The sequence below is a fragment of the Larus michahellis genome, chromosome 1, assembly GCF_964199755.1.
Source record: "Larus michahellis chromosome 1, bLarMic1.1, whole genome shotgun sequence".
Classification (NCBI taxonomy): domain Eukaryota; kingdom Metazoa; phylum Chordata; class Aves; order Charadriiformes; family Laridae; genus Larus; species Larus michahellis.
The window spans coordinates 73,998,051-74,010,880 of record NC_133896.1 but is presented as its reverse complement, the minus strand read 5'-3'; the positions used below and the strand labels follow the sequence as shown (position 1 = coordinate 74,010,880).

Here is a 12,830-nt window from a genome sequence, read left to right as displayed (position 1 = left end):
GAATGCCGTCATCTGTCCCATCATCCTGTCTCTGCTGTGGCTGCTAGTAGATTCTCAGTGGTGTGGACTGATTGTTCCTGGGTACATTCTTGCAGACATTGGCAATCAGAAAGGAAGGACTTCATACGCCGGCTGTGCATCAGGACTGTCCCTAAGTACGCAGAGACAGACCTACCACCCTCAAACCTGTGTCTGACTCCCTTCAGAGTCTGCTTCTGCTTTTGAGCCCCGCAGCATCTTGCAAAAACGAATGCCCAATTCTTGCACAGAGCTTTGCAGTTAAAACACTGCGGTCAATAGATGTCAGTGAAGAACAAACATTTCTATTCCTTTTGGAGGCAGTGCTGCTTCCCTTCTTGCTGGCAGAAAGCCTGGATGGTTGCAGAGCCCGCACCAGAGTGGACATGTCTCTGGTGCCGTGGGGTGTTGGTCATTCACAAGACAGCTATTTCTCCACGTAGTGTCGGCCTGTGGGACCAGTTTGGAAAGAGGCCGAAAGGAGGCACAGTAATGTAATTTGTGGCTTTGTGCTTTTTTGTTGCTGGCTTTTTCACTCGAGCAGCTGTCAGGTGCTCCTGCTCACTCCCTGTTTGGGGCCACAAGGTGCCACCATGCTTCTCTTGTTGGCCAAGGAGAAGCTTCAGGAGCCCAGGAAGGGCAATGTCTCACCACGCACACCCACCGTCTTTCATTGTGCTTTCCTACAGTTTATCGTCGGTGGTATGCAGGACAGGTAGACAGATTGAGGAAAAGGGAGGACTGCCTCCTATCGAAGTTAATAGAGAAGTTGCTGCAGAATTGTCTCTCGTGGTTGCTGGTCCCTTGAAAGAAGGTGGATTGTGGCCACCTGTGAGGCTGGAACTGGTGAAAGAGTGATAGGGCCACTTGGTCCTTTTCCCCCTTTCTGAAATTGGCCCTTCAGCAATTGCCTTCACCCTCACGCTCAGCCCTTTCTCTCAGGCTTAATTCCTCCTGTCTCGTCCCCACTGGGTCTTAGCAGCAGGAGTGCCCTTTGCTCTTTGTCTGTGGTCTGTCACTGTCTTTCTTATCGGCTGGTCGTGAAGCGAGCCCCACGGAAATTCCCTCTGGTCCTCCACATTTACTTTTTCAGCTGACAGATGGTTACAAGTAAAGCCCTGTCTGGATCCCCTGTGCATCTCTGTTCTACTTAGACCCAGTGCAGAAACCCACCAGTTGATCTCCTGCCCTGAGTCTTCTCTATTTTCCTATGACTCCTGGCTTCAGATTCTTTCCCCCGCCTGCTCTTCCCCCCTCGCTTCTCCAGACTCACTTGCATCTTTTACAAGGCGTTCCTGAAGCTATTTGGAGAGATTTTTTTCACTAGTCAGTTGTTTTCCTCCAAGAAACTGCTTTAGGCATCAAACCCATTGTATCAGAACTAACGTGATTTTAAGTCAGGTTGCTGGGATGTTTACCTGAGCACCTTTTCTTCTCCGAGAGCTACTTTAGAAGATAGCTGTGTGGTGTTTTCAGGGAAAAGGTCCTTGAAGCAAGGCCTGGAATTCACTTGTTCCTCTCACAAGAGTTCTGGCCTTCCAAATGCTCTTGCTCTCTTTTTCATCTGACCCAAAGGCCAGGTAATCCTGGGTAGCAAGCAATGCAGGCTAACTTCAACAAGAGCAGGTAGAAACCTCACATCTCACCTCTGATGGTGTAAATGTTTAATGCTGACCTCTCTATACCTCAGTCAGTCTTCAGAAGAACACTTATTCAGGATGGTGGACTATATGACCCGAAAAGGAAAGCAGTATTGTAACCACTTACATGTAATAGAGATTTCACAGGGCTTTGTTTCTTCCAAATCTAGTATTGTTGTGGTGTAGGTACATTTTGGACCAGTATTTTAACATTTTGTAGGGCTGAAATTTCTCTCTCTCTGAAAGTTTTAACTGCCATAGGAAAAAAGAAAGAAAAACAGCGAGGGGAAGAGACATCTTTACACCTCACTATGGAAGTTTTGAAAATTTTTGAACATCTCCATGATCTGCCAAAATGACTTGTGGAGCCGGGCTGGCAATTCTTCGAAAAATTCAGTTTGAATCCCCCTGCTGCAGTCATAGGAGGGGGAGGGGAAGTAGCAGCCCAGTGGGGAGAGCAGGAGGAAAGATGGTGAAAGAAATGGTAGGCGCAGCAGCTGCTGGGAGACCCTGGTTGCCAGGAGCTACCGTCGCATACCCCCGTCCTTTAGTAACAGTGCCCAGCGTAGCTTTCCGGACCCCTGACGTAGGCGAGTTTTGCTACACTGTCCGCAGCTGCCCTGGGCTTAGGATGGACCTGCTACCCCAGAGTTGTACTGGCAGAAGCCGCTTTCTTCCTCGGGCTATTACTCGCTGCCATCCGGTTGCGGCAGTATACCTCAGGTGTGGCTGCATTGCGTAAAGCTTGAGTAAAGCTGTATGCGGAGATTAAAGGCGCCGCGTGAGTACAAAGTGTGACTGAGAGGAGCTTTATTTTGAAAGACCGTTTAACTCCGCAGTGCAGTGCGGAGAGCTGGCAAAACACTCGCTACCTTATATTCTAACGCTAGCCCTTCAGCCGGCTCAGGACTGTGTGCCTTAACCCCCTCATTGATCCACGTGACACGTCCTCACCCTGTCCCTTCACGCACAGTTTCATATTGTGGATATACATATAAATGCTTACAGCAGTCTTCTTAATGCAGTTAATAAACTTCACTTGCCCAAGGACCCTTTGGCTTTTTTCCATGATCAAAGGGCTAGTAAAAATAAGTCTTTAAGTGAAATGTTCGAGCATCTTCATTAGTTCATCTCTGGTCATTTGTTAATAGTGGAAGAATGACACCTGAAAGGAGGGCAACAGTGGTTCGTAGCATTTTAGAGAGAGAGTGAGTGATTTTAGTGTCAGAAGAGCAATGCGACACCGACTGATTTCTGTTTTCCAAACGGGTCATTTGCATAAAACAGTGCTCAGGGCGGCATCTCCCTTAAATTGTGTTGAAGCGGCAAATGGCAAGGGCCTGCAGTCAAGCAGGCATTTCTCGCACTGATTTCTTCAGCATGTAACTTCTGTATCATTTGCGCAGGTGCAAAATTGGTAGGTATTGACGTCGGCTTGCACAAGCAAAGTATGAAATGAAAGGGCCGTGTGGCCAGAGTGAAACGTGCGGCTAGAGAGAGAGCACTGGTGGTCGCTGTACGTAAGGCCATACCTCAGCTCTTCAGAAACCACCCGCCCAGAAGATGAGCTTGCCTTACAGGTGCGTACCTTCGGAGCACACAGGAGTCAAAGCAGAGTAATCGTGCTTGTCTGCGTGCGTTTCTTTTCAATCAGCTTTTGCTATGTTTTTTTCTGCCTGCTGGTGGATGGGGAGAACTAGTTTGGGGAGAAGAGTCCTTAAAGCTAGCCTACAAAGCAAATGGAAGGTGAGGGCAGAAAACACACCACGGAATAAATCAGAAGAAAAATCTTCACGGAGTGCCTAGAATAGTCCCTCGAATTTGAACACAGACAGCTGATTCTTGGAAAATCTGTCTTATCAGGGCAGGGTAAATAAATAAGTGGTGTTCAGATTAAACTGTCTCTGAGCAGCGGCTTGTTTGCCACAGTGGAACTGTGGAGTTCTATTGCACAAGGACTGGGAAATAAAATGGTTCTCATCAAAACACTGGAAACAAGCATTTTGCAGGAAGAAAGTCAAACGAAACAAAAAAGCATGTTTATAGTTCCTTAACATACGATATGCAGAAATTTACACGGATTTATATCAATTGCATTTAAAACACAAACGCTATACAGTACTTAACCCAGAAATAAGTTACATCGAAGAACTACATGTTGTAAAAAAAAAGAAAAAACATTATATAAACAAACTTCACTTCAGATCTTCAAATGTACAGCTGTGGTTTTCAACTTCAGCATCAATAACAAAGTCCGGTAAGACAGGCACTTTCCAAATCATGGTAGATCAGGGATGGAGCAAGTCTGGGGTCAAATCCTTGGTCATTTTCTTATGTGTTTTTAGACTTTTTACATATCTAGATTCTTACCGATTTGGTTTTTGTTTTGTTTTTTTTTTTCTTAACGTCTTAGGTAAAATTCCTAAATCAAATCTAAGAAGTCCATTTTTATGCTTACTAGAGAAAAAAATAAATAAAGCTGAATGGGAGCCCCCATTTTTAGAATCTCCCAGCAATTGCTCTGTCTGTGTTTGTTGATAACTGGATGTTGTTCTTCACACGGAGTCAAAATTCATAGGTGAGACTTTTTGCCATTTTGCTGAGTTTCATTTTCTCATTAAATATCTCCTCAAACCTTCGATTCTGTTTTGGAGTGAAATGGTTCTTCCAGTCACCAACAGTGCCTAGGAGAGCAGGAGCAGAAAAAGAACAGTGAGGCTAGCTATATATGGTGCAGAAAATGATTTAAAGGCAGACCAGTTTTGTGAATGTTGCATTTGGCACAAATTACTAATACATCATTAACCATCGTCTCTGCGGTAGGTCATGATCATGCATAATTGTTTTATCGGTCTGGTGAGACTCTGATGGAAGTAGCTGGACCATCAGCCATAAAGGCTGTTGGACCCTCAGCCTCAGACTTGGTTAGTGCCAACAACGCTAAGCGGTACACGAAGGGCAGTAGGTTTCCTAGGTGGAATTAGAGCTCTTGGTCATCTCAGCAGAGAGGCCTCTTGCCGCACCTTAGATGTGTGCAGTTAAGGTCTCCACCTGGGCTCTTTCACAGTCAGTAGAGGAAATGGTTACCTCCTAGTCACCATCTAAAACTCCTCAAATGAATGGTGCCCCACAAGCAGCCATATGTCTCCGTTGGCTAAAGAAGACTTCTAAAAAAGGAGCCCAGAGCGACCTGATAGATGAATCCCATCCTCACACCTGCTCCTAATCTCTAGGGCTTTCTACGGATGAGATGTCCCACTACTTAAGCAGGCAGTTAACTGCTTGTGGGTGACCGTGCACACTGATGTTTCACAGAGTGTTTCAACTGTTAGCCAGTTTGAGCAAACAGGAAATTGTGCTCACATGTACATCCTCTAAAGACCCTGCATCCTAAAACTGCTGAATAAAATAGCATTCCAGACAGTAAGGACAAGAAAAGAGAGCCTGAAGAATAATATATACAAACAAATCTTCTGTAAACTGGTTGAAACTAGCTAAACCCCTGGGTTTTGCATAGGAACTACTTGGAAGTGAAACTATTGGGATTTTTCAAATTTTTCAACATATCTTTGTCAGAGTTCACTGATTTAGAAAAGTGTATCTGAGTTTTTTTGTTTGGTTTTTACTGACATTGTATTTTGGCATTTGCTTCAGCTCATTGGTAAAAATATTCTGAAGGAGCAAAAGGTACCATTTCCCTCTTTATTAATTGAAACAACTCTTAAACTATCAATTATTGTTCAAAAATTAATAAGGAAAAATAATCAAACTCCATCTAAACATGACGGTTTTTGATTTACTTATTATCCAAATGTGAGGAAATGTCTGAAATGTCAGGAGCAAGAAAACAGCTTCTGCAGGTGTTTTGAAGTTACATGTGAGCTAAGCACTGTTGAAGATTTTACTGCAGATTCCAGCTTGGCCAAGGTCTGAAGGCTACCTATGAGGCCATCAGGGATTGAGTCACCCATTTTTTCGTTGTTGTCATTGTCAGCATATTCCTTTTGAGGGAACATTTCAGTAAGATAAGAGGTGGTATGGAGGATAAAGGCTACAAGCAGTCTCCTTCGGATGGAATGTGTCTCGCTCTCTCTCATTCTAGTCAACTAAGTGACCTTCGCAGGTGATATCAGCGGGGACATGTTGTAAAAGACTGAGGTGGTCAACTTTTAGATAAAAAGAGACAGATAAAGAGTAATAAAGACTAATGCTTCACGAACCTTTCCTTTTAGCTCAAAAGTTCCCACAGAGCAATATTAGTCAGACTGTTGTTCAGGCTCCTCCGTGTTTCTCTGGTATAAGTTTGCATTTGCAACCAGAGAACTTAGAAAGAAAGTGATTTTTTTAAGATGGTTTCAAATTGAAGCACTGACCCAAAGCATCACTACAGTCCGGGAAAGACTGGACTGTGGCCTCTGGCTGGATTCCCACTCCTGCTGAGTTAAGCCTGGCACAGGGAACTTACCTTTTCGGAAAATCAGCTTCCTGTTGGATGTCAGCGCGCAAACGGTGTGACTGGGATCGCTGTTCTCCTTCTCTGTGTCGCTTTTCATCTCTGAGAATGAGGACTTCTTGCAGATGTCTTCGATATCATTGTCACTGACATTTAAGCCCAGGAACAGACTAATTTCATTTACAATCTTAGGGAGATCCTGAGGTACAAGGCAAATAAAGCTTTTATATCTCTGAGCTGATCATCAGCCTTTTAGTTGATATGAAAAGGATCCTTTTTATTACATATCAAGGTTATCATACATCTGTTTGCTTTCAAGCAAAGCTAAACATGTCATTAGACTGTGTAGATGACAGGTACGGTGAACCTGATTCCCCTCTTATCCATACTCACAGAACTGAGTAAATGCTGAGTATGTGATATCAAATACAGTTACACTGCCAATTTTACTCCCAGTTCAGGCAAAATATTCTCCTGTCTCAGAATTATTTCACTGGGAATAGAGAAATACTCAAAGCTCAGTTTCTGTGTAAGTAGCTTATTTCTTTGGAGGTGCTATATCTAGAGATCCAACAAGTGACTCAGGATCCAAAATGGCTTGTTTCTATTCCTCATAGTGGATTTGATTTTATTTTTCCCAAAACTGAACAGAACTATTTTAACGCAAACACGAGAAAGTGTTCTATGTACCGAAAGATTCATTCTCTTTAAGCTAAGGTATGTTGGTGTTTGAGTTTTCTGCGTAGTAATTTCCTTTCATAAAAGCTTTTTTCCTACCCCCCCTGCCTCTAATTTTCTTCTTTACTGGGAGCACAAGTCCTGCTGACCATGAGTAGTTCTGTTGTCTCACATCACTTTTTGAAAATTTCACCTGAAATGTCAGGCATAGCAGGTTAATGTGTGGCCCTCAGGAGATGACCTTGGTTGCTCTTTCCATAGGACCAAGAAGAAGGAACTTAAAATTCTTCCTGTAGCCTGGGGAAAGTCATGTAATATGTGTCCCACTCCTGCGTCTACGAAATGCAGCTCTCACGGGATTTGATATTTATATAACTAGTGCAGTCAGAATTAGCTCACTGATAAAAAATATGCAAAATATGCAAATATAAAATATGCCCAAAGACATACATTCACATTTTCCTTCTTTCTCCTTCTTCGTGATAATTTGCTCTTTGATATTTTAATGATGTTAATTTACAAGTAATGCATTCTGAAATAAGAGCAGAGAGCATATTTACCTTCTTCATGTCTTCGTAGAACAAAAACAGGATGTTTTTGTCATTTTCATGTTCTTCCCAACTTAGGAAATGATCAAACCAGGATCCGCAGACAACTGAAAAGAAAGGCCGTGTAAAAGAGATTCATGTAAACTTTATTCATAAATAACTCCAACTGTATCTCACAAATTTAGGGCAATGATCCCTTCTTAGTGTGTACCCTGTATTCCTCTAAAATGGATTAAATTCTTTTTGTGAAGTGACTCAAACTTGCAGACCAAAGAGGTTACCATTCTTGTTGGAATTTGGTTTTGTATCAGAGGTGCAGAGATACTGTTCTGAGATATGATTCTGCAGCACAAATAGGCTCCAAATCTAAGGAAAGGCCAGTAATGAAGGAAAACGTACTGGCCTAACAAGATGTGAGCATCTCAACAAATGTCTGCATGTCTGTGATCACAGCTAGAAATGTGATCACCCTAGAAATATGGTCACTTCACTAGGAAGTGCAATAAGGAGTCTGTTAAATGGAGCACACTGTCGTTAGCTCTATTTTTGTCCCAGCAGAGGGGAATCTGTATTATTTTTAAAAGTCAAAGAAGAATTATGTAAAGAGGTTACTATGCAAATGCATCATTTGGCCAACAACACAGATAACATGGTTGACTCATAGTACTTATTTTGTCTGAATACTTCTTTTGCGGAACCATGGGAGGAGAGCTAAATTTCAGCTTTCTTTTAAAAAACAAAATTCTGACCCTTCTCGTTGAAAGACAAGGTGGACTGCATTGAAAGGTGAGTTGAAGGACTCCTGTAGGGCCACAAGAAGAGGCCTGGACAGAGCAATCACAGCCAGCACTCTCCAGAACTGTGACTTTGCTTTAATAACCGCCCGCAGAAAAGTATAATATTGTAACGGACATCATTTTGGTTGCAAACTTTGAGTTATAATGAAGTATTTTGTTGAATGCTCCAGTCTGTAGCTGCCTCCTGCACTCTAAGGCATGTGTGCTCCATGGTATGCAATTAAACCCTGCTGAACTGGTCAAACACACTGGTGGTGTGGCCAACAATAGCATGGAATAGTCCTGTTGGCTTCAGGGGTACAGCGTACAGCCTCAGAGACTCCAGGGGCAGCATCACTGCTGTCTCTGTGTGTCCTCATCCTTGTTCTCAACTGAGATTAGCTCTGCAAGAATACTACAAGGTCTGAATCAAGCAGCACAACCTTCATATGTTTCTACTAGGAGCAAAAATGACAGCCTCTCTCTCTGCATCACCTCTTACATAAATTTCTGTTGTAACCAACATAGTTATCTTTTTATGCCATGCGTAAGCACACACAAAATAGAAGGTGGCTACTAATTTACAGATAAGTGGGAGATACTTTTTAAATTTAATATAATTCTCTTTTCCTTTTTTCACTATTGTATGTTCGGAGTTGATACTAAACAAACCAAGATCCTGCAAATCACTGAAGTACGTGCCTTAGGGCTGCTCTGAACTAGGAACACAAGATCTGAGCCAAAGCCCACACAAGCCAGTAGACAAATTGTCTTCTGGAGCTCTGATATGAGCCCATAATGACTGCAATGGCACTTTTCTTTCAAAGTTTTCAAGCTGATCTATCATCGTTCCTGTTACCATCACTATGGTTGTGTAGCAGGAACACGTGTCCTCAAAGGAGTAATAAAACACTAAAAATGGGAGTGGGTATCTGAGCTCTGTTGTCAACTTCCATGCCACCACGGCCACTCATAAAAAATCTCACTCTTGTCCTTGGTCTTTGGACCCTGCTACTAAGACAACACGTCAGGTGGAGTGTGTGCAGGAGGGCTTTATGAAAGCATGTAGACTCCCTTGGAAGGGCCACCCAAGGCTGCCTTCAAGATTGGAGAAGGCACACCCCTGCAAGCGTAGGTCTCAGTTCAGCCTGGGTACAGTCTCCCCGGCTGCCCCATTGCCCGCAGTTTGTCACGGCAGCGAGCCACGTAGAGCTGGCTGGGCACCTTCAAACAGAGCACGTGCCCCACCAGCCTGCTCGCCGAGGGCAGGAGCTGGCTGCGGCGAGCCCAGCTGCCCTCACGTCTGCTTGGGAGGATCTGTATACGCATACCTCCTCTATCAATCTATGAATTCTTGGTAGGAAGCAGCCCGTTACTGTGGTTCACAAGGCAAGGTTGGAAATATTTTAACAGAGGCAAATCTGCATCAGAATCAACACACTGTCAGGGGTTTTAGAGCATTTGGGGGAAGGAATGAAATCAGTAAGTTGTCTGTGAGAACATGTTTTTCAACAGATATGTCAAAGAACAGCAAAAACCTGCAAAGAGCAGTTGTGCTGAAATAATGCAGCCGCTTATCAAATTGTCTCCTGTCTCTTGCAGGGCTGAAGATAGCATCCTATTATTTGCTCTTGTTTAGTTTGGCATTAGAATTTATCCTTAAAAAAACCCAAACCCAACTAAAGCCATATGAATGAGGATTTTTGACACAGTTCACATTTCTTAACTCTTTCTGTGCGTAATAAGCTAATGTAAGCTGCAAGGAGAAAACATAACCTTTATCCTTACCGTCTCCTTTTAAGAACAAGTCAAAGAAGGCAGTCCAGGTGTCGACGGTGGGAAGGTTTGGGTTTTCTCTGTAGTAATGATACATGGAAACTGCGGTATCTTTCGGATTTCTGCTGATGTAGATCATCTGTAAATGAGGACGATGTGGTTATTAATGACAATATCCTTCCTTTATTTCAGAGGAGCTCTGTGCATAAATGTAGCATTTTCTTAGGCAGTTTGCAGTGTCAAAACCCTTTCTTTTTGGATTCCTCCATCAGTGACCATGCCATTCAAATAGAAATGTATTTGTCCCTGCTTAGGCAGAAGTCAGTAGTGGTTAGTAAACACTTCCATGTGGACAGAGGTGTGTTTGCTACAGCTGGTTAATGTTTATGTTTTATCAAAGAGGCTACGTTCATTTTAACTCATGAGTCATTATACTATCTCATATATCTAACATATGAAACCATTTAACTAATTAACATTCACAGGACAGGTGTAAACCATTAAATTTTTGGCTTTTGTCCAAATTAACCTTGTCCCAAAAGTCTGGATCTGAGCTTCTAACCTAAAATCCGATGCCCAGAGCTGATTTTTTAAAGACCTCCTACACTAGCATGGGAGGCACCCAAAACTGTGATCTGAATCTGTCTCCCGCATTTCAATTCTCCTCTGTTTGCCCAGTATCTCTTTGGGTCTTCAGAAAGCTTCAAGAGGAGGGGCAGGGTACTGCCACCCCCAGAACAGCCTATAAGTACCCATAACTATTTTGTAAGCCAGTGCTACAACCACTAGGAAATGGGGCCATGAGAACACCCACCACCCCTAATAATATATTTCTGATTGAAATACGTTGATGTTGTGTTTTGTGTGGTGCCTGGTATACAAATCACCCCGTGGGAGCTGTGGGGCAGGAGCAGAAGAACCCAATCCCTAGCCTAAATCTCCCTTCATGCTGCCTTCAACTGCTGGTCAGCTGTGTCTCCAAAATTCACAGCAAAGCACTTCTGGGAACTGTAAATCATTTAACAGTTATTAAGGAACAACGAGACAAAATAGATTCTTAGTAGACACTTAGCATATTTTATTGCTTTTGTATCTTTTTTTTTGCCTTACCTTGCATTTTTTATTCTTAAAATTTGGAGGTAACATGTTGTAGTCTAAGTGCGTTGGGATGATTCTCTTTGATGAGAGTTTATTCAGTTCCTCCAGTTTGGAAATATCTCCAAATTCAATGGGAGATGTTAGTGTCACTTGAGTATTGTAAAGCTTTGTTATGACTCCTGCAAGCCAGTGAGTGCCTGCAGAAAAGTAATTTTAAGGAAAAAAAAAAAAGGAAAAAAGGAAAACTTGTTACTGAGAAAATCTGTGGAACATGCATTTTGTGTATGGAAACAGCTTGCTAGTGCACAAGGGTCACTTCTAATCCCCCAGATTCAAGAAACTTCACATAACCGAATAATCCTGTTGGCTCCAAATGTATAAATATTGGAAAAATTAGGGCTATAGCTGAAGTACAAAGTAACTCTGTGAGAAGTGTTAATATTGGTAACAAAACAATCTCATTAGACGTATTACTTGTCAGTTGAGAGGTGGTTATATTCTTTTTATGGTTATATTATTTTTATCATTTATTTCAGAATAACCTGGGATTTTTTTCCTCATACAGACTTGAGTCTGTAAATTTAGAAAGTACTGATTGAGCTTCCTCATTGGTGTGTGCTTCTGTGTGTGAGTGAGGCGGGGGGAAAGGGAATAAGAAATTAATAAATATAGAGCCAAGAGCCATACAAATAACTCAATACAACTCTTGACTTGCTCATAATTGAATGTAGAAAGTCCTCAGAAAAATCCTTCAAGTACAGATTTTGCTTACAAGAAATAAATACTTACTTGCTTTCCAATATGAAAACACCTGAGATTATTTGCAAGTAAAGAATCAAAATTTAGATAAAAGACCCATATTTTTCTGTAATTTGAACACTTACCAACAGAATAATACACTCCCATACTCAAGCATCCTTACCTGGTTCTTGTACACAGACATTCCCCAACTAGTTTAAGCAGGGAACATAAAACAAACAATTGAGACTTCTTGCAATGAATATTTACAAGTAGAACTTACCAGATTTGGGATAGGAAACTAAAAGGACGTCGTCTTCTCTAGCATCAAAAGTATCCAAGGATTTTAAAAGCTCTGGAGAAGACCTGGTGGTAAAGGGAATCCCCTTAAACATATGAATGAGTTCTGCCTCACTGGACATGGTTGCTTAAGTCTTGGATTCCTGCAAATCAGATAACAGTGAAATGACAGAAGGATTTAAGAGTCACTTCTAAGTCAGATGGTTTGCAGTGACAAATTGAGATGAAGCAACACAAACCTCATGCTTATATACTTTGCTAAATACCATGGAGTCCTATCAGATATTGATTTTTCCAGGTAGTTGATAAAGTAAAATGAAATATTAGACGAAACTTGATAAATAACTGAAATGCAGAGTCATGACAAATTGCATGTCGTTTGTCATTTATTAGCTCTTCAGATAAAGTAATGAGGTGATAGTCAAAATGTATTAATTGTGGAAAATTACAAGAATGAACGTTATACGTTGCCTTAAAATATGCTTAATATGATTATTCGATAAGTTATACTTTCTTGGAAGTTGGTTTACCTTCCAAGGAAAAAGCTGTATCTTAAAATACTTCTGTGAATACAAAACCAATGTCTTATTTTATGTGAATAAAATATTTTTGGTTTCTTTTTACAAAGTATACAACAGCCTGAGTTTTCAAAAGTGCAAATCCATTCCAAATGCTTGAATTTTGTGATGTTAAGGAACTAGCTTTTTGAACATTTTAGAATTTCAGCCTGAGGAATCTTAAAAACAGAGACACTTAGAGGCACAATCATTTTTTTAAGCTGTTATATGTCTCCGTAAGAGGAGTA

At 41.7% G+C, this 12,830-nt stretch overlaps 1 protein-coding gene across 1 annotated transcript; it reads right to left on the bottom strand.

Moving 5' to 3' along the window:
* Nucleotides 1-3,663: 3,663 nt before the first annotated feature.
* On the bottom strand, nucleotides 3,664-12,178 carry LOC141737785 (sulfotransferase 6B1-like). Its single transcript, XM_074572753.1, has 6 exons — nucleotides 12,009-12,178; nucleotides 11,000-11,184; nucleotides 9,902-10,028; nucleotides 7,350-7,444; nucleotides 6,124-6,310; nucleotides 3,664-4,342 (listed from the first exon to the last, which is right to left on the bottom strand). The coding sequence occupies exons 1-6, from the start codon at nucleotides 12,145-12,147 to the stop codon at nucleotides 4,224-4,226; spliced, it is 852 nt and encodes a 283-aa protein (XP_074428854.1). The 5' UTR covers nucleotides 12,148-12,178; the 3' UTR covers nucleotides 3,664-4,223.
* Nucleotides 12,179-12,830: the final 652 nt, after the last annotated feature.